Source organism: Diuraphis noxia, unplaced genomic scaffold (assembly GCF_037042655.1).
Source record: "Diuraphis noxia isolate RWA-SAM2 unplaced genomic scaffold, SU_Dnox_SAM2 contig0004, whole genome shotgun sequence".
Taxonomy (NCBI): domain Eukaryota; kingdom Metazoa; phylum Arthropoda; class Insecta; order Hemiptera; family Aphididae; genus Diuraphis; species Diuraphis noxia.
Genome location: NW_028301714.1, coordinates 22,223,316 through 22,250,096, shown reverse-complemented (window position 1 = coordinate 22,250,096; position 26,781 = coordinate 22,223,316). Strand labels below are relative to the sequence as shown.

General features: G+C 26.2%; 4 protein-coding genes across 5 annotated transcripts; 1 reads left to right on the top strand and 3 right to left on the bottom strand.

Moving 5' to 3' along the window:
• Positions 1–319: 319 nt before the first annotated feature.
• Positions 320–3,197, bottom strand: RagC-D (Ras-related GTP binding C/D). Of its 2 annotated transcripts, none has more exons than XM_089225107.1 (8): positions 2,784–3,197; positions 2,022–2,173; positions 1,735–1,963; positions 1,494–1,671; positions 1,244–1,383; positions 1,029–1,171; positions 810–967; positions 320–736 (listed from the first exon to the last, which is right to left on the bottom strand). In XM_089225107.1, the coding sequence occupies exons 1-8, from the start codon at positions 2,784–2,786 to the stop codon at positions 624–626; spliced, it is 1,116 nt and encodes a 371-aa protein (XP_089081233.1). In that variant the 5' UTR covers positions 2,787–3,197; the 3' UTR covers positions 320–623. The 2 variants fall into 2 exon arrangements, with proteins under 2 accessions (XP_089081233.1, XP_089081234.1); XM_089225108.1 differs by having other exon boundaries at positions 321–736; positions 2,927–3,195.
• A 48-nt stretch (positions 3,198–3,245) lies between these two features.
• On the top strand, positions 3,246–6,350 carry PolZ2 (DNA polymerase zeta subunit 2). The gene is made up of 5 exons (XM_089225109.1): positions 3,246–3,784; positions 4,775–4,893; positions 4,946–5,130; positions 5,194–5,362; positions 6,036–6,350. Exons 1-5 carry the CDS (start codon positions 3,763–3,765, stop codon positions 6,198–6,200), a joined length of 660 nt encoding a protein of 219 aa, XP_089081235.1. The 5' UTR covers positions 3,246–3,762; the 3' UTR covers positions 6,201–6,350.
• Positions 6,351–12,141: 5,791 nt separating this feature from the next.
• On the bottom strand, positions 12,142–19,449 carry Fbl6 (F-box and leucine-rich repeat protein 6). Its single transcript, XM_015509045.2, has 8 exons — positions 19,087–19,449; positions 15,822–17,153; positions 15,582–15,748; positions 15,348–15,517; positions 14,172–14,312; positions 13,303–13,690; positions 13,070–13,229; positions 12,142–13,002 (listed from the first exon to the last, which is right to left on the bottom strand). Exons 2-8 carry the CDS (start codon positions 17,042–17,044, stop codon positions 12,792–12,794), a joined length of 2,460 nt encoding a protein of 819 aa, XP_015364531.1. The 5' UTR covers positions 17,045–17,153; positions 19,087–19,449; the 3' UTR covers positions 12,142–12,791.
• Positions 19,450–23,481: 4,032 nt separating this feature from the next.
• cm (AP-3 complex subunit carmine) lies at positions 23,482–26,335 on the bottom strand. Its single transcript, XM_015524686.2, has 10 exons — positions 25,983–26,335; positions 25,722–25,906; positions 25,534–25,646; positions 25,353–25,474; positions 25,109–25,268; positions 24,555–24,668; positions 24,282–24,467; positions 24,055–24,213; positions 23,947–23,997; positions 23,482–23,883 (listed from the first exon to the last, which is right to left on the bottom strand). Exons 1-10 carry the CDS (start codon positions 26,015–26,017, stop codon positions 23,749–23,751), a joined length of 1,260 nt encoding a protein of 419 aa, XP_015380172.1. The 5' UTR covers positions 26,018–26,335; the 3' UTR covers positions 23,482–23,748.
• Positions 26,336–26,781: the final 446 nt, after the last annotated feature.

Sequence of the window (26,781 nt, the reverse complement as noted above, 5' to 3'; positions counted from 1 at the left end):
AATAAGTTTTTGACAAAAGTGTTCAGTGATGTGTTTTAACTTCTAAAATATATTAACAACGATAGTACTCGTTCTAATGAAGAAATTTGACTATAATATTTTTTCCAATGTTGATAAATCATTTTTATATGTAAAATAACGATCGATTGAGTATAGATAATAAGCAAATGGAAAAGGTCTGACCAAGTAATAATAGAATATGGAAAACAAAAACAGTAAACATGTGCAATAATTAAAATAGATTTTTTTATTGATTTGTATTTTTTTTTTTTAAATAAAAATATATACTTTATGAGTACTATTCACATAATATTATCCTATATAACATTTAATATAATTTAATTTTAAAATAAATATTTTTCTGAAAAATATCCTGACATATACCTTGCTTAAATAATAATGTAAGTACAAAAAAAAATGTTATTTTAAATTCAACTAAACAGTGGTGTCAATTTATTAACTTTATATTTGTTTTATTACACAATTTTAATTTGATAAATTTTACAATGGAATAACTTCAATTATTTTTAAAAATAATTAAATATAAACTTACATATCTTAAAATAAAGTAAAACTAGTAATAGGTATAATATTCTAACAAACAAGAATTAAATAATTGTTAACTACTTAAATGATGGTGGCTTTCTTGGTTCAATACTTTCTTTTTCTTTAACTTTTAGTTCAAAAAGTTTATGTATACCTTTTCGTAAAATCACAAAATTATAATCTATAATTCCTAAGAATAAAAACAAATTAATATATATTTTTCGCCCTTTGTAGAATAAAATGTATGACATTTTGTAACTCACTTTGTTTTTCAAAGTTATCTTCTCTTAGTATACATACAAGTGCCAAAAAACTGCATACCTCTCTCAAATATAAAATGGTACCATTATTTAATTTAATTAGACTTGAACTTTGATCATCAAAAGCTGGATCATTCATTAATCCTGGGTTATCGCCCAACCTAAAAACATTTAAACGTTAAACTGAACACCGTTCATTAATAAAACTATCAAATAACTAACCCATAAATATTTGATAAATCTATAACAACATCTATCATATCACAACAAAGTTCATAACTTTGAATATCAACCGGTGATGAATCAGTTGCTACATATATTTTAGTTTTTACATCATATAAAAAGGCTTTTTCAATTCCAGATGTCTGAAATTAAATTATTTAAAAAGAATTTAAAACAAAAATATCAATATTAATAAAAAAAAATATTATCATTACCGATATAATAATGTTTAGGAAATTTTCAAGAGTTGCATATTGAGGAATCATCTTTTGCACAACTCTACTAAATGCTTCAAATATGCTATGATCGTAAATTGATGTCAAATGGAAACTAATATATATTTTTTGTTCATCTCCTAAAGAACATAAATTAGTATTTAATTGAATGTACTTAATTAATAAAACATATCATTAATGTGGCCACTAACTCTCACAATTAAATCATAGCTAACATTCTAAAAACTACCTGAATCTACAAGATCATCATTAGCTCTTTGGTGAATTTCTCGTTGAGTTTCCATTTTAGTATCTTCTGTGAGTCCATCTACTTTATGAATAAAAACTTCAAACTTTATATTCTTATTTATTTTGTAGGCTTTTGTTACAACTGAATGTAAACGACTAAGTGCACTAGCTATAGCATCCTTAAAAAGAATGAATTTATAGAATAAATGAATTTTATAAAATATAAATAATTATATATTTACTTGAGCATCAATCACAAATACAAGTGATTGGCATCCTTGAAGTATAGATTGTACATCGTATTCAGGATCAGTGAAGTCAAAGTGACCAGGAAAGTCACAAATTTGGAAATTCACAAATGCTGAATTATTAACAACATCTTTTAGCATTGAATTATTACTTCCAATAAATAAAGTCTCATTAGGAGACATTTTTTGAAAAACTACTTTCTGTATGGAAGTTTTCCCACTCCTTTTAAGTTGAATAAACATTAATCAAAGTATATACAACAAATTAAACAACAATTTACCCTCTTAAGCCCATAAGCACAAGCCGAGGTAAATCATCTCTGTCTGATTCAGTATCTTCATCTGATATGAATTCATTAAATTCATAGTGTTTAGGCAATGATCCAATATCAAAAGTAGTGCTAAACGATTCATCATCAACTCTGTTAAACGACTAGACAAATAATTTTATAAGGTATAAATAAACAAAATTAATAATTTTAATAAGATTAATATTATTTTTATTCTATGTTTAGAATAATGTTGCACATTAGTTATTAATTTATTACATATTATATATAGCAAACACCATTTTAGGTAAGTACCTAAAACTATTGTATTTTAATAATATTAAAGGTAAATTTAGGTTATAAAATTATTATTTATTTGTTTGTAAATGTACAACAGAGGCCGATATAAGGAAAGTATTAAATACCTATTTATTTTGAAAATGACTTGCAGGCTACATACATTAACAAATAAAGAAATTGTATAATATTATTTGTTAGATTTCATACAATTTTAATGTTGATATTACAGATGAAAAATTACAATAAAATATGTAAGAATTTAAATTTTATCACACTTTAGAATGTATGGTTACATTTTAGAGCAGGCAGCACTTGTCTAATCTTAAAGGAGCAATTTTATACTTGAAAATTAAAAATTGAATAATTTTATAGTCATTTAGATTTGAGTGCAGTTTAAATAAAATTAAGCTGCTGATTTAAAAAAAAATACCTAACTATATACTATATTTAAAAATATTTCAATTGCATACATACCATGATAAATTAATTCTAGAAATATTAATTTTTCAAATATAATACTGAATATTACAACTTATAAATACTATTTAACTATTAAAAATATTGTATATCATTAAACTTAGTTTTGCACTGTTGACTTCAATGATGTAAGCACTTACTAATATAGATAATAGATTTAAGAATTATTTTTCTAAAACAGTACTCGTAAGTTACACTTGCACAATTGCTTATTACGACTATCGAAATTCAATACTTCGGACATAGAATATATATTTCATATATTCTGTGCTTCGAACTTAAGACAATAGGTATGTAGAGATTATCATTTATTTCTCATCGTTCATTCTTCATTTGCCTACAACTGTCCAGTGTCCAGGAAAATAATATGTCAATTGGTAATGTTCACAATCACAAGCGTAGATAATTTATTATCATTCTATGTTCACAAGTTCAAAACTGGTAGTATCACAAAATTGCAGGTAACTTTATCAGTACATATAATGTGACAATGGTCATAGGACATAGATAGTTATACACATGACGAAATAATTCACTATTTGTTTTTAAAAAAATATTCACTATTTATCTTTTTATATGTTTTGTTTTTGTCTGTGGGTACATAGACAATACTCTAGACTCTACTGGGTACAAACAAATACTAATATTATAAATATATCTCAGACAAGTTGACTAATAGAGTAAAAACATTTTTATATTAACAGTATGAAACTCTGTAATCAAGATTCACCTAACAAGTATCAATTGCAATAATGTACTTTTAAACTTTTCAGTTTTAACTATTGTTATGATAAAGATCAAAGAATCTTTAATTTAGAAACTTTTTATTTTTACATTTCTGAAAATTAATAAAGTACCTATATACCCATGAACTTATCCAATGTTGTAGAAAAATTGTGGAAAATCATCAGTGTTTATTGTTCTGTAGTCTGTAGTTCCTATTGATTTTTCAAGACGAACAATTATAGAGAATGCAATGAGTAAAGAAAAGATTTCAGGTATGATTTATGGTAATTAAAAATCAAAAAACAAAAATAATTTTAATATTATATAGCTACTGTATTTTGCAGTTTCTTTTAATGACTTAAAAAAAGTTTGTAGCTTATATGTTTTCATGCATTTATATACATACTACAATTGATATTCTTACAATTGATAATTCTGAAAACTTGTCTCAAGTTTTTTATATTTAAATGGTTTGAATCTACTTTCCAGATAATAATTTTTGCCAGAAAAATTCAATACTGAATACTAAAGAAAACATATAAATTAATTTACTAAATACAGTGAAACTTCCATATAACAAACTTCCATTTAACGAAATATTTTTAAGAACTATGACCTTCATTGTTAATTACACGTAAATTTATCTCCAAATAACGAATCTGATGTTTCTATATAACGAAATAATTGTTCGATAAAAACCAGTTTTTGTAAATGTTGTCACTATCAAATTGATAGTTTATGTCATAGTTCTAAAATTGTACATGAACAATGTACCCGACAAAGATATTAAACGCTTTATCGGTGGTAAGAAATGGTTTTAGACAAGAAGCAAATGTTCCCGATGAAATTTTTTTAAAACTTGACGATATAGAAACTTTTTACGAAAGAAGGACAATTTTCAAAAATAATAAGCAAACAAAACTTACTGATTATTTCTTTTAAATTATATTTAAGGTTAAAAATTAAATTAAACTGTAATATGATGTTTGATGTTGTTTTTACATACATACAATATACATAATAAAAAAATAATAAAAAAAAAAGTTGAAAAAAATACGTAATTCTATTTAACGAATTCCTCTATATAACAAATTTTTTTTGCTGCTTATTCGACTTCGTTATATGGAAGTTTCACTGTACATAATTAACAAAAATTGTACAAAAATATAACAATCTAATTTTAGTTTAACTCATTTTTAAACATAAATAGATGTATAAAAATTGTTTACAATTAAATAAAAACTATCTGATGTGTGTTGTAGATAGTGTAACTGTACTTATAGAACTCATAGAAGTATCTATTCATTGTATACTGTATGCAAGAAAAATATATCCTGAAGGAATTTTCGAATTGAAGAAGAAATACAACGTACCTGTGCATGTAAGACTTTTTTTAAATAATTATTTCAGAATTTTATCATATGATTTTCTAGATTTCTATTTATCCAAAGTTAAATTCATATATAATTGGTACACTAAACGCTGTCAAAAGTCTTTTAAGATTAAAAAAATTGTGCAAATTAGATGTTTGTTTTTATAATAAGATTGGGGTTGCAGTTGAACGTTTTGTATTTAATATTCGTAATGTTGAACTTGAATTGAATTTATCAGATTTTTCGTAAGTATTTATTATCATATGATTATGTTAAATTAATATTTATTTTTAATTTTTTTCATTAAGGAATTTAAGAGATCCATATTTAATAAAATTAGAACAAATGTTGAGAGCTTTCTGTTTAAAACTAACAGTTTGTGATTCTCTCTTGAAGCCCTTACCTTCAAGTTGTACATTTCAGATTCATCTCCATACAACTGAAACAACCTCCATTGAAATTCAAAAGGATACAGAAGTATGTATTTATTAATATAATTGATTTAATGGTCCTCAAGAAAAAGTAAAAGTAAAAGTATTCGTTTGAGGTTCTGTTAATGAACTGTTTCCTCTTCACGTTATTCATGTTTGTATACCTTATTTGTTATCCGTATTTTGTATTGTAAAACATATTGAATATTTAATAAAAGTAAAAAAAAAAAAATAAAGTTTTTTATAAAACACTATTTTAAGGCTGTGAATGTGCTTCTCACATTTAATAGACCTTTTCTTTAATTAAAAATATGTATAGATAAAATCTAGAAAATCAAAATGTATTGATGAAGTTTTGTCACTCACTTGAAATTAATAGTAATAGGTATAACTAAATTCGTACTAAACCCCCTCCCCCCCATAGTGTAACAAATTAAAATTCTGTCTTTTATGCTTTTTTTTTTTAAATTTTTGTATGATGGGTTTCCCTTAATTTAAAATTTTGTCAAAACCATATTAACATAGATTCTTCTATATGGAAATGTTGTCCATTTCATTTCCGAATCTAGAAAGTGCAAAAAGTTTACCAATTCAAAAATTTATTTAACTCTTAAGTTTACCAATATATTCACTAATTATAATGAAAATATTATTGATTTCAATTTATACTTGGTGAAAGTACTCTTAAAAAACCATCTAACATGTATTTTAATTTTTAGGAATTTCCATTAATACCTAGTGAAAAAAAAGATACAATTTTAACATCACCTGCGATTGTGCCATTACGTAGTATTGACTGTGAACATTTAAATTTAGAAATCTATGCTGAAGAAGGAAACAAAACTGAAGACCCAGATTTATTTACACCTAGTCCATTGATTTAAATACACAATGTTGAGAATATGTTTGTCTCGTATAAAACTATACTGGCAAAAATTATTATAACCATAGGATTATTATATAGACCAGTAAAACTATGTTAAATTTCAGAAATTGTATAGTAATATATTTGTTTTATGATTATGTAGTTATAATGGTTTGTTGTTAATAACTTATTGAATATCCTTCTCCCCAACTAGGTTAATCAAGATATTATAGTTGGTCTATTGGAGACAAACATTGAAAACAGTAAAGTAACCAATAAGTAAAAATATAGAACATAATATTATACTAGATTAATAAAATATTACAGAAATGTCTGATTTTGGTATCTAATAAAATTATTACACCTAATTTGTTTTTAATCTAATATTATACAATTTTATTTGAATATTTGTTGTAACTTGGTACCTATTTATGATTATAATCTTAACATTTTAAATTTTCACTAAACATTTTTGTTCTTTGCCTTTTAAATTATGTAGCATCCCGTGCCCTTTTTTACCAGTCCACACCTGCAGATAATAGGGAATACCTAAACACATATTTTCAGATAAGTTTCAAATTTTTAACACTTATGATATGCGCAATACAACTTATATTTTTCTTTCAGCGGAAACACTATTTTTTTTCTACATATTCCGATAGATAATTTTTTTAAAACATTTTTTGTATTAAAATGTTTTTTGATTTTCAAAGTTGACCTAATTAGAGTAAGTCAAAATTTGGATTTATGCATAATTTGTTTTTGATGAAATTTTTATTTATAACCATATCTTATATCCATCATAAATCTTCAAAACTTAAAACAAAATACAGATAGCATTAGCATATAACATTTTAAGTGAGGACTATATCAAGGTGACAACTTCGACTGAATTTTTGAGGCGACTTGAATCATGTTTAGAACATAATGGCAAAAATATTGAACAATTCATAACATAAATTTAATTTTTTATCATAATATTAAAATTACTATAATCGTTATAACTATTTTGTCATACATTTAATTGATATAGTTAATGAAATATCTTACACTAAAAATTATGTTTAATTATTTCACGCTTATTTTATTATTTTCAGTGGTTATAAATGAATATTTCACTAAACACAAATTATGCATGAATCCAAATTTTGATATGCACTAACTTGGTCGGTTTTGTAAATAGAAAATTATCAGTATTTTCATTTAAAAAATATAAATTGTATTGCGCATGCACACACCAAATGTTTAAAAAAATTTAATTAATCTGAAAGTATGTATATAGGTATTCCCTATCACCTACCAAAAACCCCATTTCAATACATGGTAATCTATTTGAGATACCTAGTGTTACCTTAAATTGTGATCACACTGTAGAATAACAGGTCTATTGTATGTTATTATTATAAATAAATAAAACAAATTTACCCTTCGAAGATCTTGTTAACCTCTGTTAAAAAATTAGAGTGAGTCAACCTATTATTAAATATGCTGGTAAGGATATTATCTGTGTTTTTATGTAGGTTTTTACAAAAGTTTCATTTTTAAGATAGTTATGAGCATTTTTAATTTACGCTATTATATTCTAAACTTGTTAAAAAATTGAACTATCATAAAAACCCAACATACAAACACAGATAATATTCTTAACTTTAAATTTTATTAGAGGTCAATTTACTCTAATTCTTAAACTAATGGAGCTAAACATGATCTGCTGAGTATAAATTTGCTGCTGTATTACACGCTTATAAGATGGAGACAGCGCATGTGGGTATGGTGTCCTCTTAGGAATATGATATCTAATTACAACCTAAAGTATTTTATACTAAAATAATTAGACTTATTATAAAAATTTAAAAGTAAAAATACTATTTATAGACTTTTTTTGATGACTATTTTGATTTTGAATCAAATTATCAACATATTAAAATTGTAATATATTATAAATAATATTCTTACTTCTTAAAATCTTACCTTTAAAGTTAAAATTTGATAACAGGTAAAATTACTTTTAATATTAAAAACATGAAACCGCATAATAAATATAAATATTTATCTTTAAAAAAAAAAAATTTTAATGTGTACCCTTTCTAGCAGTTTGTCTAATGGAAATAAATAAAACAATACACTTTTATATCAGAAATTAATATTTATATAATATACCTAACAGTCCTAACATCATACTAATTGTGTATTTATAAAAATAACAGAAAATTAAAATTTTTTTTTTAGGGTTAGGGCTTAGACAACTGTGGTCATTAGCCTGGGGAACTGTAGGGGAAGGTACTGTAGGTTTCAACACGTGGGTTTTTGGCAGAATTTTGAATGGGCACCAGTAGGTTTCTGCCATACCCGGTTGGGGGGGCCTCTCTCTCCAGATACTGCGAAATTCCCAAAGAGCGATGCCGCCCGTGACCGAGATTTGAACCGGCGACTGCGAGCGTCATAATCGACGCCTTAGTCCGCTCGGCCACTCCATCCCCCAAAATTAAAAATGTTTCAATTTGTTCTGATCCATTTGGATTATATTTATTTTTCAAACAAAGATGATTATTGTATAATTTGTGTACAAATAAATAAAATTAAATAAATGTAACTTATTGATGTTCAAAAATAAATATCTCTATTTTCCATGATATAAGAAATAGGTACAAATTTGAAAGATTTTTGAATTTGCTCCGAATAAAAATAAATCACCTATTTTTTTTTGGTTAGTAAATAACAAATATTTTTCATTCAAATTAAGTTTTTACTAATTTGACTCATAATATTATGTTGATCAATTAAAATGTTATAAATAACTGAACCTAAATGTATTGTTTTCATAAATAGTATCTAACAGTTATTTCATTACTACTGTAACTTGCTGTTGAACCATTTAACCGATGACAAAACCAAATTGTTGGCCTTGAATTAGAACATTTTTTGAATGTTCTTATGATATTCTATTTCAGTATAACATTAATTGATGAAAGTAAGTAAATTGATTTAAACTGGTAGTATTTACATATGTATTTAGGTTATGGAATTAAATAACTGACAAAATATTTTATTAATTATAATTTATAATTATATTATATCCAAATAACAATTTTTTTCAAATAGAGAGCGACTTTTTTCACAAAATCAATTTCATAATAATTCTAACAGCAGAACAATTATTATGATGCTAATTTATTTATTTATACATACAGAAAAACATAAATAATTTTTATAAGCCAAATTTAAATAATTGGATTTTTAAAATATAACAACATAAAAATCCTAATGATATTTTCAACCTAACAATAAATTATACAATTCATGATTTAAAAAAATTTATAAAACATAATGGTTTTTACTTTTATCCAACAAAAACATCAATTTAATCCAATGCCCATCTTATTAATGTAAATTTAGGATAAATTATTAGTTATTATAATATTTGTACCATAGGCAAAATAATTATTCTTATTTGATGTTTTTAAAAATGTTAAGTGTATTCATGGAAAACTAATATTAACATTCATTGCAAAAAGTAAGTATATAATATTTCATAAATTAAAATTAAATAATATTATTTAATTATATGATTTCAAATATGTACTTAATCATGTATATATAAATCAATTTTTAATAAGTATTTTTACCGCAGTCAATATAACTTTTCAACAATCACTGTATATTATATCTACAGAAACAAAAATAAAGAATGCAAACAGGCAATTGGAATTTTGTGAGAATATAAGTAAAACCAAAATGTTAAATGATTTTAAAAATCCAAGTATTTGTGTATATTTTAAATTTATATTCATATGTATAAACAATACATTTACATACGTCTTTACAGTCTCAACAATATATATTTTACATTTTTATGGACAAAATATAATAATCTATATTAGAACATTCTTTGTTATGTACAGTAATAATAAGATATATGTATATATTTATATTATAAAAAATTAAATTAAAAATAATAATAATAATAATAAAAAAACAACATAATTCAACTATCTTAACAAACAAATAAAACATTATAATTTATACAAATGTTGTGGCATTATGGATAGAAATAAAATGATAAAGAATACTTCTTATTTGACAGATAATAGTTTAAAGTAGAAGACGTGAAAATGATTTGGCCCCAGACGTAAATGTAGTTACAGTTATTACTTTAGTTAAAGAAAAAATAATACTCAAGATCTTCTAACAATCATTTTAACAATATTAAAATACATGCTAATTTTAATTTTTTTTTTACAAAAGACAGAATTTTGAAGAAGAATAATTACACAAGATTTCCATTCATAAAGGTAGAGTTTAGTTAATTAAGCAATAACAACAATGACTATAATAACTTTGAAATTTTTATCATTTCAATTATTTAAAATTTTAAAGAAAATATAGGGAATCGGTAGTAATAACACAATAATCTTATTCATTAAATGAATTCTGTTTTGAATTAATGTTTTTTTTTTTTTTTTTGTAGAACAATAATTTAAAAAAAAACACTGTATATCCGTACATATATTTAGTCCTTTTAACAAATGAAATATAAAATAATTAGACATGTATAAATTTATGATTGCAATACTGAGATATTCATTTTTACATTAAATAATATACAAAAGTTTTTTTTATTTTAATTGTAAAAAATAAAAATAAAACTTTCATAACTAGTGAATTTGATGTATCACAACTAATAATTTTTGTTTCAAATGGGACTTACTAAATCTTTAACATTACGTGTATTATGCTCCATAAATACATAATAATTAATATTAAATTGTATGTGTAATTATAAGATATTTGTAAATTAAAATGTGCACCTATGGCTAAAAAATATATAAATGTTAGTAGCGGTTAGTAAGCATAAAATATATATTTTATTGGTGAGAAAAAAAAGGAAATTGTTCTAAATCATATAGCTGCAAAGGTATGACATTTTTTTGTTTAATGATATTTACATGGTAATGAATTTACGATAATATAATTTTATATACTTACTACTATTTGATAAACATAAGTTTATTAAAAATAATCAATAGATAAATAAATATGGGAGGTTACTCTACAAAAACATCAATTTCCAAACAGAATATATTATTAAATATTTATGTTAAATAAATAAAAATAACATAACCTAATATATTTAAATCTTTAAATTGTGCTTTAGGGAGGAATTTTGAAACAATAATTTTTTTTTTCAAACAATACTAAAAATGAAGGTAAAGGTAACTAATCAGTTATAACAAACATTAGAAAATATTTACAAAAAGAATTAGTATAACTATAACATAACTTATTTGAATGGAAAATAATGGATAGTTATGGTGTCTGGGGTTTGTGTGCACATTTAAAGGTACTTGTGATTACTTAAAATGCTCTTGCTCATAAAAACAAATTTTTGTTTAGTTACAAAAATATAGAATTAATAAGTAAAAATAAAAAATATGTTTTAGAAAATTTGTTATTAATTATATTCCACTTTCTTTAAATAATAATAATAGTAAAAGAAAAAAATGTCTTAAAAATTGTAGGAATGGTAATGCCGTCTTAAGCCTTAAATATATCATACATTGATATCACTGAAAAAGTTTATAAAAAACTGATAAGCTTGTAGGTCCAAACACGAGTCAAATTGACCCATGTTTTCTACATAATTTATCTAACTGTGAATTATTCGTTATTACCACATTTTATTAAAGAAAATTAATAATTTAATTTTTATAAAATTGTTGGAATAGATCTTAAATACTTAAATTATAATTTTATTAAAAAAAACTATTTTTACAATCATTGGATTGTTTTCATAAATTATTCAAAAAAAAAAAAAAATTGAAAAATCTAATAATATATTAGTTTTCTATTTGAATCTTAAAAAGTTATGTATGTATAACAATTTCTTTAAGAAATTCATCTATTGGGTTAAATTTTTGATAGAAACAGTTTATCTAATCAATACAATTTAATTAAAATCATTATTAAATAAATAATATTTGAATGATATAATTTCATTATGTCTAAATACATTTATGATAAAACCATATATACTTAGACATAAGCTATTGATTTAACTAGGCTTGTACACTGTGGAGATAACTCGCACAATCACTCAAAGGGGACTTGATTTCTAACAGACACAGAAAAACATGTTTTATCTTAGACAAAATAGGTTAGATAGCATCCAAAGCCATATATTGTAATTGACTTATTACTTTATAAATATATATATGTAAAACATGTAATTATCTTTATAATTATAATACATCTAATGGTTTTAAAATAAAATCTATAACATTATATAAAATTACAGTGGTCAAATCAACAAAAAAGGATATCAATATACGATTATATTTTAAGTTTAGTTTAAATTATTTCTTGGAGAAAAATAATAAGAAAAATGTAAATTTTTTAATTTGTACTATTATTTAATATATCGGGCAGAATAATTAATAATATTTAAAAAAAAAAAAAAAAAATAATAATAATAATAATAATGTAAATTTATAACTATCACATTGAACAACAATCTCTCAATTGTTTAAACATAACATGTAAAAAAGAAATAAAAAAAATTAAATAAATAAAAACAGTAAAAAAAGAAATGGAAGGTACCTTAATGTTAATTTTAGCCGCCTCCATCTTCAGAATCTTGAGATGAATCAGGTTTATTAAGCTGTGCTCGTAATTCAGTCAATGAGTGACCTTTATACAGCCTTTTGATGCCTCTAGGTAGGCCTCGGCAGGATGCTAAATTCAAAGCGCTGAGACGGTGACAATTATTTAATACAGCTTTTACTGGTTCAAGACTAACAGAGGAACCAGTAAGATCCATTTTTCTAAAAATAAATAAATGTCCATACATAAATATATATTTACAAATTAAAAACAAGTGTTAGTAGGTACCTAAGCATAGATTTTTCTCCCTGTTCTGAAATTGCAAAAACAGCTGCATCCAGTATTGTAGTGTTGGTTGACCATGAGAGATCAATTTCTACGAGACTATGACTCCACTTTTTACATATCAGATCAAGACCAGAATCTGATACTCGAGTAACAAAAGATCCTTAATAAAAACAAATACAAATTTACATTATATAAAGAACCGTTGTTTTACAGTAAAATTAATAACAACTTACCTGATAAATATAGATGGGTCAAATCCCATGCAGGTATCCTAACAAGACTTGAATCCGTTACTTTAGTACATCCTCTAACATCAAGCACATACAATTTATGCGATGTTTTTAATATTCTTTCAAGAGCTTGATCATCAATAAATGGTTGTCCAGAGACATTTAGATCATTAGAAATTGTAGCAACACTTAATTCTTCTAAAAGCGGAAAACCAGGAGATAAAGCTTGCTCATTTAATGGAACATTACTTAGACATAGTTGGCTAGTAGACATTCGTAGTACACGTAATTTTGGACATCCTTCTTGTAAACGTTCAATATGAAGATTTCCTGTATTACCAACCATCCGGACTTTAGTCAAATCTAATGATTGAAGATTTGGGCAGTGTGTCTGAAATAAAAAACCATATGGCATTGTATAAATATTTTACAATATATTACTTTCAATATTTAGTCAAGAAAATTCAATAATAATTAGCAAACAAACAGATGTATTAATTTATGCCATTATAGAAAAATTGTAAAACAATAATGGTTGTAAGGGTTGCATAGAATAATTAAAACAATACATTTTATTAGTTCTTGACCAATGTTTCAAAAATATAATATTATATAATTTGAAAAAAAAATTGACAAAAGGATAAAATCACAAAAATGTATACAATTAGTATGGAATCAGTAATCTATACTGAAATTTTACCGTACAACTTTATGGTTCTATTTTTGTAACAAAATAAGTTTAACTACTACATTATTTAATAATGAATATGATAACTTTTAAACTTAATTCTTAAAAAGCTAAACAAACCAGTAAATTTAAGTATATCAATAATATTAAAATGTTATAAATTAAAAATATTTTTAATACTTACGGCTAAAGAATTGACTAATTGAGTAATCCCAGAAAGACGATTATCAGCCAAATTTAAATGCGTCAATCTTTGACCCATGTGTTTTGTCAGGAACATCAACGAGTTTAAACAAACTCCACTTTTACCACTACTATGTTGAGCCTAAATAAATTCATTCACTCATTAATAAAGATTGAATAATAGTTATACTAATTCTCAACGACACTACTTAAGAAATTATGAATAAAATAATTTATAGAATTGAATAAGTAAATATTGTTCCAAAAGAGAATATACAAGAGGCCACAGCAAACTTTTTTAGTTTGGCAGCGTGCACTTCCCACATAAAAGCATAGATAGTGTCCAATGAAAGGGGAAAAAAGTGAGCAGAACTGGTGCTTTCTTTTTTGGAACAAAGTATAGCTTTGATAACATTGATAAAATCTATAATATAAATTTAATACATTAACCTAACACCTTTATTTTTAAACCTAACCTATTTTATCAAGATGTTTATTTTATCTTTTAATCATGAAAACATTGAAAACTATCCATATAATATATTTTGTACCTAGTTGTATTCTGGATTTATATACTACCCTTTTTATGAGTCTATAAAAATAATTCATTAAATGCATGATTTTTTTACAAGACAGATAAGCTAATTTCAACACAATAAAATTAATTAATTATATTCTCTTACTGTACTTGCAGCAGTGTGTGAAATTATAACCTAATCCGCATATATTTGTTTAATTGAGATATATTAATTGCAAAACTTAGTATTCCTTAATAACAGAAAGACAATTAATATCAAAGATTTAAATTATTATATTTTTTGAACTGTATATAGATATACCTATGTTATTGAAGTTTTTATTCACCTAAGGTTTTGAATAATAACAATTTTATATCAAGCACACTATTAAATTGACAAATACCCAATACTGTAAGTCATATACTAAACGTATACCAAAAGTTATATAGTTTGTTAGAAAATTAAATTCAGAATTTATCAAAAATTCTACATTTCATTATTATCTATTTTAAAATTTTTATTAAGTGGAACATACATAAATCTACATGATGATAATTGTATCATTTATAATACCTATACCTAATTATTTTTCATGATGTAAACATAAAATTAAATCAATAGGATAAAAAGTACATTTTGTATATAATAAAATATCTTACATTTATTCCTGATAAATCTATTCGTTCCAGCTTGTGACAGTTGGTGATGATAAACCGAACATTATCCAAACTAAGACCTTCCCAACCTGTTAAACTTAATCCTCGTAGATCTAAGCATGAGGTGCTAATTTTATCAAGTATAACAGGAATACCAGTAAATTGCCAACCACCTAAAATATTTTTAAATGTTATTATAAAATATTTAGTTAAGTTGGATCAATTAAAAGTATTTACCTAAATTTAGTTCCTGTACTTTGGCAAGTCGGTTTTCACAAAGCCATCTAAAGTTAATATCATTTCTTATAGGATTTTTTGAAACCCATCGTCCAGCTAAGTCAATATTAGTCCAAAGTAACGGATCAGACGCCACCATACGCCAAAACCTACAAACCTGAGACACTCTGAAAAATTTACATAATCGTATGTTTAGATTAATTTAGCATTTTTAAGTTTTGATAAATTTATGTATTTTACCTGACAAGAAACGGAATGCATCCTTCATCTTTAGTTGCTAAACGAAAAATTTCAAATAGTATAGGTTCTGGTATTTTATAACCCCATACACTTTGTTCAGCTGGTTCATCACATTGCATTGTTTTACTTTCATCAGATTTCTTCCTACTTTTTCGTTTCTTTTTTTGTGGCATAGCAGTTAATGATATTTTTAATTTGATACCACCATTTTCAGCAATTTCACTATGATACATTGAACCTGCAGGTGGTTTTTTGGGCTTTACTGGCTTGTCTTTGGGAGCTGAACGTCGTTTGCGAGGTTTTCCAGATTTATTAAGAGTTACACCTTTGACAGTTGTAGATTTTGGTATAACTGTTGGTGGAGTAATCAAAGTCTTGGGAACCTCTCCATTAGTAATAATCGGAGTAGGATGAGGTTGTATGATTAAAGATTCTAAATCAACTCTAGGTGAACATAAATCACTTGATACACTTTCAATTGATCGTGGATTTGTTTCTACAGATCGCTCACTGCCAGTCCTTTGCGTAGTGGCAGGACTAATAACACTATCACTTAAGCTAGAGTTTTCTCCATTGCACATAGGCGATGCACTTAGAGCTCCAGCACCTGGACTGTCAGATACACTAACAGGTGTAGGGAAGCTGGCAATAGTTGGAGATATACCAGGAGAATACTGATCATTTCTTATTTGCCTATTACTAAAATCAGGTAAGGTTAGTGGTCCTGTATTAACTGAAGGTATAAAGGTATCTACATGATTTGACAAGGTAGAAGCGTCAAAGCCAGGTAGTGGTATGACCGAAGAACTTGTGTCCATTGAATTAAAGTTGGAACTTACTGGTTGAGGATTGTAATTAAAAGCCATAGGTGAAGGATTTGGCGTTAGTACAGTATAACCACCATAAGAATCATTCATAAAATTTGAATTATCCTTGTTAAAACTCTGACTCAGTAACTGATTTGAATCTAATCGGTTCTGATATACATCTTGTATCACGTTATTATTAGGATGCAACATGTTATTGTATGATAGTGGATCAAAATTTGGGACATGTAGTGGTGGATGATGAGTTGTTTTATCTTGATCCAATAAAAACTGTTTAAGACATTCATGATCTTGGTCTATTTCCAAATGGGAAAATAGAGATGGATCACTGATGAAACAATTGTTGCTATTATCCATTTCACTCGGCTTCAGCAATGGTATGTTAAAGTTATCCATTTACATACAAAACAATGGTAAATAAATCCACAAAACCTCGTTGATCCATTAAGCAAAGAATCATTCAGGTAAATAATGTAATAGGCCTGCTATATTAGAGGCTTGATTCCTGAAAAATACAATATAAAAAGCGAATTAATACCAAAACATTATAATAAAAAAATGAATATATATAGGAAGATAAATGAATTTATATAACTAAAACAATTATAGGTATAATTTAAAGTTAGATATTAATAATTATTATATATTAAAAATAAGTTAAATACCTAACATAATAAAAATATCTTAATAGCAGACACCTTAGAAATATTAGAATCGCCCGCTAATAAGAAATATAAACACCTAGGTATTGTGCAAAATACCAAACATTTGAAATACATTTTTGAACATAAATTATATCCACTTATATAATATAGTACTTATTTAAAAATAATCCTATATTAAAGAATATATATATGTAAACTAAAACATTTATTTGGATAATTTTCTATATTACAGAGGGTGTGAATGTACTTATATTCATAATGGAAACTGAAATTATGATAATTATTATTTGAATTGATTGATGCCTAAATGGTATAGAATTATTAGATACCAACTACATTACTATTACTACTCTGATTACTACTTATGTTTCATATGGATATTAAATATGATTTAAAATCAATACAGTAATATAAATCATTAAGCTCGGTACACATTGTGGCGTTGGCACTAAATTGAAACCAACGTGATATCATACTTTTTGAGTATGACTGCAGTGTCTTTTACTATAATAATCATAACTATGATTAAGAAATTAATGTATAAGCATACAAAATTAGTACTAAGTACTGATTCCTAGGTACTACAATGAAATTTGAATTATCAAATATGGTCAGATTAAAGAGATCAAACAAAATTAAGAAAACAATTTAGATCAATAATATTATAATTCTAAATTAGAAATGCTTCTTTATTGAGTAAATTTCATAGGTAAAATACTCTTAAGTACATATATATATAATGGTTGTCAACAAGTAAACATAATGAAAACTTCCAAGCTAATATGATAAGAAAATCTCAGGGAATGTCTGCATGTGAATGCTTAAAAAAACATAGAGTGAGGTACATTTTGAAGAAGTAAAAACACTTACCTACATGATAAAATAAAAACTTGAAAACAATTAGATGGAGGTAGCAAGCACATAAAATGGTAATACAAGAAAAAAACAAATGATATTCCAAAATGCAAGTTACTATAATAATTAATATTATTTAAAATGTAATTATAATTATAATCTAGTAGGTATATAGAAAGGCTCGATACTCTTAGTTAAATTAAAATGCCCCCACACACAAATTTTTGACAATGCCCAATGTTATGTATACTATTATTATATTATATGAATATTGATTGCGGTGGGGATGCATGGGAAAGGGGAGGGAAGAAACCCGATTCCACTGAGATATCATCAATCGCGCGCGTACATAGACGGGACGGCGGTGCAAGTAGACACGGGTCACGGATGTCCGGAGCAAATAAGGTTTAGGAGACGGAAACAAACGGAAGAGAATTGAAACATAAACCTCAGTGGTCACGAATCAACGGATCCCCCCGACCGAAGGGTAGTGACAACAATACGATGATACGAGTGTACGCTACGACAGTCGAAACAACCGTGGCTACTGGCTGGCCACCTATACTTAACGTTATCACTCACTTTCCTGTCCGTGGCTGTTATCACGGGCTAGTAATACAGTATAACAATTATACACACTCACACATACACTAATACACTGTATTTAGGACATGATAATATCTCGCGACTGGACTATAATACTGGCTTTCCCGACGGTTCACTCAAAGGACCTAATCATGACATAAACTGGGTCATCGACATTATGTATAAGCCTAGCCTAAGTCGTAGTGACTTGTGGCCCGTTGACGGCGACCGCGGACGCGAGGATAGCTGGCGTCCCGTCGTTATACGTGTGCCTCTAAAGTATCTGAAAATGAACGCAAACGACACCTTGAAAAACATAATTTTACTACTCACCAATAATCGGCACAGTGGCGCTCCTTGTCTCAAGTTTTTGATGCGATCGTATACGGGTGAAGGAGGCGGCGGCGACTACGACTGCCGTGTACTGCGGCGGTGGTCGCTCTCTCTGCGCCGTATATCGATCTAACGCGACGCGTTGACGACGATGGCGTCAGTCTTGTTTAGGCGCGTGAGAAACGCAAATGGTCGGTGACCGGCTACGATGGACGTCATCGGCAAAACGGTGGATACTCGGCAACGACGGACACCACGAGAGCAACAATTATCGCGAAACGCGTACCAGAACACACATCTACACTGCTACGGAGTGAGGATGAACATCCACTGACCTTCGGTCGACGGCAGTGAGAAACAAACTAATGGGCTATTGTCAAAACGAAACGCTCATATGATTGGCTTAAAAATAAACTTTCCACTGCAGTGTCGCCAATATGCTTTCCGGCTACTGGCCGCACCGTCGAACGAAACACCGCCATAGATACACTCTAACTTGGCTCTTCAATAATCACCATATTATTCAATAAACACGGCAATTCGCCACAACTACCACCGTCACCACCTCCACGGACTCTACAGCTGCACCACCGGGCATCAGTCACCATATTACATATTATACTTATCTATGGTCACCACTAAAACTACCAAAGATCGCAACACCCGTTGTTAATGTCAATATGCCATAATATGTCTAGCCATTTTCTTACACCCAGTGAGCAGTGACCAATAGTGTAGTTATGGGGGTTGATGATGGAGATAGGAGATAGATCCCCCTTCAGAGCTTTTAGATTTCATATGTACCCACAAATAATACTTTTAAATTACAACAAAATTAATCGTTATTCTTGGTTTAAATATGAAATTTCGTTCAAATATGGACGTAAAATGTCTGCAAAAAATAACTGTGTAATCATTACACTGTAATGTGATATTATAATATATATATATTAGATTTTTTATATTAGGTACATTATATTATGTACTATTTAATATTCATGAGAATCATTGTTTCAAATTTTCAATTCTCGACTAATCAAATTAATAATTTTTAATTTTTAACAACAAAACAATTTGAGAATTTTCGAGATTTAAATAAATTTTGTCAAAATTTGATCTTTACATAATTACATGTTTAAAAAAATCATGCATGTGGATCTTTAATGTTTCTTTAATTCTATAATAACTACTGATGAGGATCCTTGTAATAATTTTTAAGTTTTTGGCTCTAACGAATACAATTTTTTTAACATTTATAAAAATAAAAATAAATAAAAATTGAAAATGATTTATAAAGAGACAAATATTCTGAATTATCCTGATTAGAAAATGGTAAAATAAACATTTGAAATGAAAATTTCAAGTTTCTCAAGTTAACAAAATAAGAAAATCGTTGTATGATAATTCGTTAATTTTCGCGTGATTATCCAAAAACTCTAAACGAACGTGAAAAATTTATTTGACTTTCCGATAAACTCTCTTTTTGTTAAATATAAAAGAAGATCTTGTATTGAATTTTAAAAGATTATCGTACATATTCAATTCATAGACAAATTGCAGATTCTGAGCGGAGCGAAGAATTTATTAATTTTTTAGTGTTGTGTTTTTTTGTGTGTCTATGTACACGATAAGTTGTCAAAATAATGCTTCAATTTCCAACTTCAGTAGCTATTCCGGTTTTAAAGTGAATCTTTTTGATGTGATGGGAGGTTAAATTTTGAAATTCCTAATAGTTTTCAAAAGCAACTAGAAAAACAAAATAAAAATTAAGAAAAAAACGGGAATTTTACGCAAAATCAATTTTTCAGAAAATCGATTTTAGACATTGGTGTAACTCTAAAACGAATTACAGTAGATACATGAAATTTTCATTGAATGTTTATTCTGGCAATTATTAAAATATTTCAAACATTTTTAGGTTATTTTTAGACATTTTATATTTTCAATTTTTTTTTTAAAATGACAATAAAATTGTATTCGTCAGGTAAAAAAGCTTCAAAATTTAATTCAAGGCCCTTAATATATTGTCATAATAGTAGTTAAAAAATATTAAAAATACAAAGTCACAATTTTGTTTAATAAGCATTGGAAGATCGAATTTTTACAAAATACGTAAAAATCACGAACATTAAATTTACTATTTATTTTGAGTTAGAAATTCATAAATATTTATCTTTCATACGATTTAAAAATTCAATACAAGATTCTTCATGAGTTCAATTTTGTCAAAATATAAACTTTAAAATGGTTATAAACAAATAAAACGTGCCTATGTATTATAATATTTTCCAACTGGAATTATATGAACTTAAGGGGAACATTGTTTTAAATTTTCAAGTTTTGTAATCCAATTTTCAGATGATTTTTACTTTATTTTTGATTTTTTCTGGTGCTTTTGAAAACTGGGAATTGCAATATGAATTTGACTTTCTGAATGCACCAATAAGATTCACTTTCTAACCGAAAAAGCTACTGAAGTTTAAAATCGAAGCATTATTTCATGTTTCGACAACTTATCGTGTACACACACGATCAGAATCTAAAAGCGGTTAAGTGGATGTCGTTTTTCTGCTGTACAGTAGGTTTCTTGAGTCACTGTGATGCGTATGGTATAAAATTTGAATTTAATAATATAATATCATATATTAGGATTATATGGCATCGGCTTAAATAAATAAATAATAAATAAATAAATAATTAAAAGATGTGTAAAAACAAATTAGGTAAATACATACAAGTTTTTGGTTACTAAAAAATGATAACTTATAGACGGACAACCAGATTGATTAACCATTCAGTTGCATCACTACCTCCTTGATGGATTCCAAACGTCCCTCCAGAGTCCAGAAAATTAGTTAACAAATTTAGTAATTTTATAAAAACGTATAGGTAACACATTATTTTTAAAAATTGGTATCTGGTAATGCGATTACCAGTATACCATGGCATTACGACAACACTTCTCTTAAAAAAATAACGTTCAAAGGTTCAAACCCATAACAGTCGTGCCGTTTATTGCAGATGATATACAACAGAGTATTAAATCGTACATACATCTTAATAACCCAGGAATCAACTCGTACAAACCTAATAATGAACCGGGAATTACTTCACTTACTGCGATAAATATCTCGGACCTCGGGAAAAAAATCCCCAGACTACATTACTCACAAACACATGAAAATTATTTTAATATTGAACTACAAATAGGTATATTATACTTTTTACTCGAAAAATTAATATATTATATAATATTATAAATCATTAAATTTAATTCATAATTATAAATTTAAATAAATTGTTCCAATAATCGAATCAATATAAGTAGATAATAATAATTAATAATACATCTATTATAGTTCTATACTCTCAGTTGATTTTTAACTGTTAAAAAAATAATGTATACAAATATTTGGATAATAATAATCACAGTTAGTTACTGAATTGAAGTTGAATATTAATAGTTATACTAAACATTTGAAGTTATTATATATTATACACTATCGTCAAAATATTATAGAAAATGTAAAATCTTATTTCAGGGTACCTACTCTATACATTAATTTTTTGAATGGTAAGTATAAAGTACCTTTTTTTCTTTTTTTTTTTCAGTTTTCAACCGACGACGCAGCGACTACATAAAGTTCTATTTGTAAAAAGTATTTATTTTATATAAATAATTTTCACATGAGTAATTATGGAATCTGGGGATTTTTTTTTCCAAGGGTCAGGGATTTTATTTCTTTATCTGCGGTCGTTCGTTGGGGGATTTTTTCCCGGTGATTTTTATTCTGGGATTCAAATGTACGCTGTCCGGTATCACACTTTTTTTGCAGTTAAGTCAATCTTGATCTTGATATAAAATCTCAAATTATTTGAAGACATTTTTAGGTTTATCATTATCCTATTATATGACAGCACACTATTTGTACGAACCCTATTAAAATTATTATTATTATAAGATAAATCTGACTTTAATAGTGGTTAGAGCCAGCTTTAAGGTGGAGTGACGCTTGGAATAATTTTTATATGACGAGACATTGAGAACCACAATTTCAAGTAAATTTGCAAATATTTTATAATTATATTTTCTGTTTATACACAGCATTAAATATATTTATATAATAACTTTATATACACATTTTTATTTACTTCAAAAGTATTGGATAAGGACCCTAAATTTGACGATAAGGGATTGCAAAGCCCTCTAAAACCAATAATCATACTAAAATATTATTATAATCATAATCACTGTGGCCTAATTTAATAAAATTGTTTAATTTGTATTTAAATTAGGGTAGAACAAGAAACAATTATAAACCTTTTATAAATAATTTAATAATGAAAATAAACAATGATCACAAATTACAATTTTCATTCATCATATTATAAAGAATTTTTTCATTTAGTATTACTATCAATTAATAGGTAGGTAAAAAAAAAATGTATTTAAAATTTATAAACAGTATAAAGTAAAAAAAAAATATGTTTAAACATTAATATAATAAGATTTATTAATATTTAATTATATATTTTATACCATTAATATACAGATAATGAATCACAAAACAATATTATTTGTAAGTTTAATTAAATATATAAATATATAAATAAACAAATATTTTATATTTATATAAATAATATGATAAATTAATGTATAAATTACATCCTCACTTGAAATTTTCCAGCTTTTGTAATGTATTTGACACCTTTGAATGGTTTATATTTTTCACCATACATATCAAGACGATTTACCTTTAGTCCAGATAATGCTAATTGGTTGATAGTAAATTTCACCTATGAATACATTATTTATGAATTAACATAAATTAAAATTAAGGTTGTTTAATTTATACATACATTAATAACAGGATTTGAATCAGTGACAACTGTGCTTACAGGCAGACTAATCTAATATTAAAATTAAAATTAATATCCATTTACAATAAAGTTGGTAATAAAACTTACAGTTCCTTTTATATTTGGAAGTTTGGTAGTTTCTATTCGGCCAACTTCCCAAGTCAAAACTTTCGAGACGGGATCAAATGAATGTTTACCTTGGTTAGGAATAAGAGTACAGTTTAACACACTTTTCGGCATAGGTACCTCAATGACAACATTTTCGATCTAGAATTTTTTATTAAATGTTGACAAATTTATGTTTTATATTTTAATTATAATATATTGATACTGACTGTTCTTCCTAGTGTCTGTTTTGGTCCAACAGTAATATCAAGACGACCACTTCCAGTAGTTGTTTCTTTTAATGCAAGCATGTGTCGTATATAAATTGGTATAGCAACTATTCCTTGTGACCCAATATGATATGACATTAACCGGAAATTACCATCTGGAGGTATGAATGATAAAATTCGTTCAGACTATTATAAACAGAATGAATGTATCAATTAATATTCTATTTTGTAGGTAAAATTTAAGTACTGTAATGTGTAATAGTTATGGATTACCTCCCATCGTTTAAATCGAACACAAGGGTGAAAGCTCACATCATCAAAAAGTCGGGGGTTCATGAATGATAAAGAGAGATCAGGCATCCCAGTAAGTTTTATGCTGCAATCAATCTTAAAAAAAATAAAAACAATTATCATACATAAATATGTTTGAATTATTTAATGATATATTAGATTTAGGTAGATATATTATATTTTATTAAAAGCATAATAATTTTATGAAGCACACTAAAACTTCTTTATAACTTCACATTAAAAAAATAATAATTTTTTTCACTTTAAAATTTTCATTGAAAAAAGATATAATGCATTTCATACACTGTATAAATAATAATGATATTTAAAAAAAATTAATTTAATAAATTTACAATTAGCTACAATTTTATATTATTTACTCAATTTAAATTATTATATTTTTATTAGGTATAGAAGCAGTAGACAATAATATCTGTTGCATATTTTTTATTTTTATTTTTTTTATCAATTAATATATTATAGAGGCTATTAACTTAAATTTTATGTTTTTAATTTGTAGTATGAAAATATCTTACATATCCTTGAATTTCAGCAAATACGGTAGAACCACCTTTATCAATAATAGCATCTACTTCTTCTATTACATCAAAATAAGCTTCATTATTGGTATATTTTACACCTGATCTCCTCCATGGAACATTGGATAGTTGACCACTAGGTAATGTTGCACTTACACTGAATAACATCAATAAATATAAATGTTTAGATTTTGAATTATTAACATAAAAAAAAAAAAATTGGATGGTACTAAATTATTACTTAGATTTCCCTGTGACAGAATTTGCGATTGTTCGAAGAATGTTTGGAGGTTTAATAAGCTCTTTTAGAATATTTGATTCAGTAGCTAATGGAAAACCATTGTCTAACATTTCGTCCAAAAGCTAGTTATCATAAATTAATAATTTGAATAATAGTTATAATATTATATAAACCAACTTACCTCATAAACAACAACATAATTATCTTTAACAACATTTTCAGAGCATTCTGAGAAGTAATCCTCAAATGTATCAACTACTCTATGTAAGAATTCTATGACAAATAATGGTGGAACTGTAATTATAAAAACGTATTTAATTAATTGATATTAATCAAAAAGTATAATTATTGTTTATCTGAGAAACTAACCTTCTGTCATACAAACAGCTACAAAATAAAGACCACATCGATAGATACTTATCAAATAATGATGAGGTGTTGCTATAACTGGGGGAATGTCCTCTGGATTGATAGATTTTCGATGTTGATCAAAAAAGTAATCACAAACGGATCGGGAAATTATACTTTTCCAGTGTTTTTCAATAAAAACATCGCTGGAAAAGAAACCAATACACTAGTAAATAAATACAAATGCCTAGTTTACAAATCATTAGATATACAATTACTTACCAGGCAGAATTTATAATAAATAAACTATGAATCATGATTGAAAAAATTATACAATACAATTATCACAAGTTAAAATAATTTTTTATTTAGAATTAAAAAAAGTTATGGATAAATGAATAAGATAATAATAATGCGAGTAGGTGTCATCTATTACATATACTCCATGTATTTTCTAGTGTATATGCGTCTAAGGACTATCGAAATTATGATTTGTACTTTTTCTCGGGGAACCTGTTATTATTAAGTGTTATCTGATAAGACATTTAAAAACACAGGGTTTAGAAATCATACCATCCAGGGGTAATGCAATAGTTATATAACATAATATGTCTATGGCCCTATGTGCTATGGCGCCTATGGGTAATGAAAGTAATTATTCTATTCTGTGGTAATATTAATTAATAATTATCATAAATGTTATCAGTAATAACTTATCACATGGTAGTATCCATAGACTTCTATTATAATTTATAAGTCTATAGTAGTACCACAGATTACAGGATATATGAAATACGTCATAATGTCATGTCAATGTTGTAGCCAGAAAGGCACTAAGGAAAATGCTCTCCCTCAAATATTTTTTTATGAACGATAGTGTTCTTGGAAAAAAATCTCTAGTTTCTAAATTGAATTTTATATTATTATACTTTCAATCATTGTCAAAAATTACAAGTTTTGTATAAAAATTAAACAAACTTGAAAATGTTTAACAGCAGACTAGGTATTTTTACTTTAAATATTTGAAGTATAATTGTTTATACCCAATAACTGGAGTATAGAATTAACTAATACAATAATG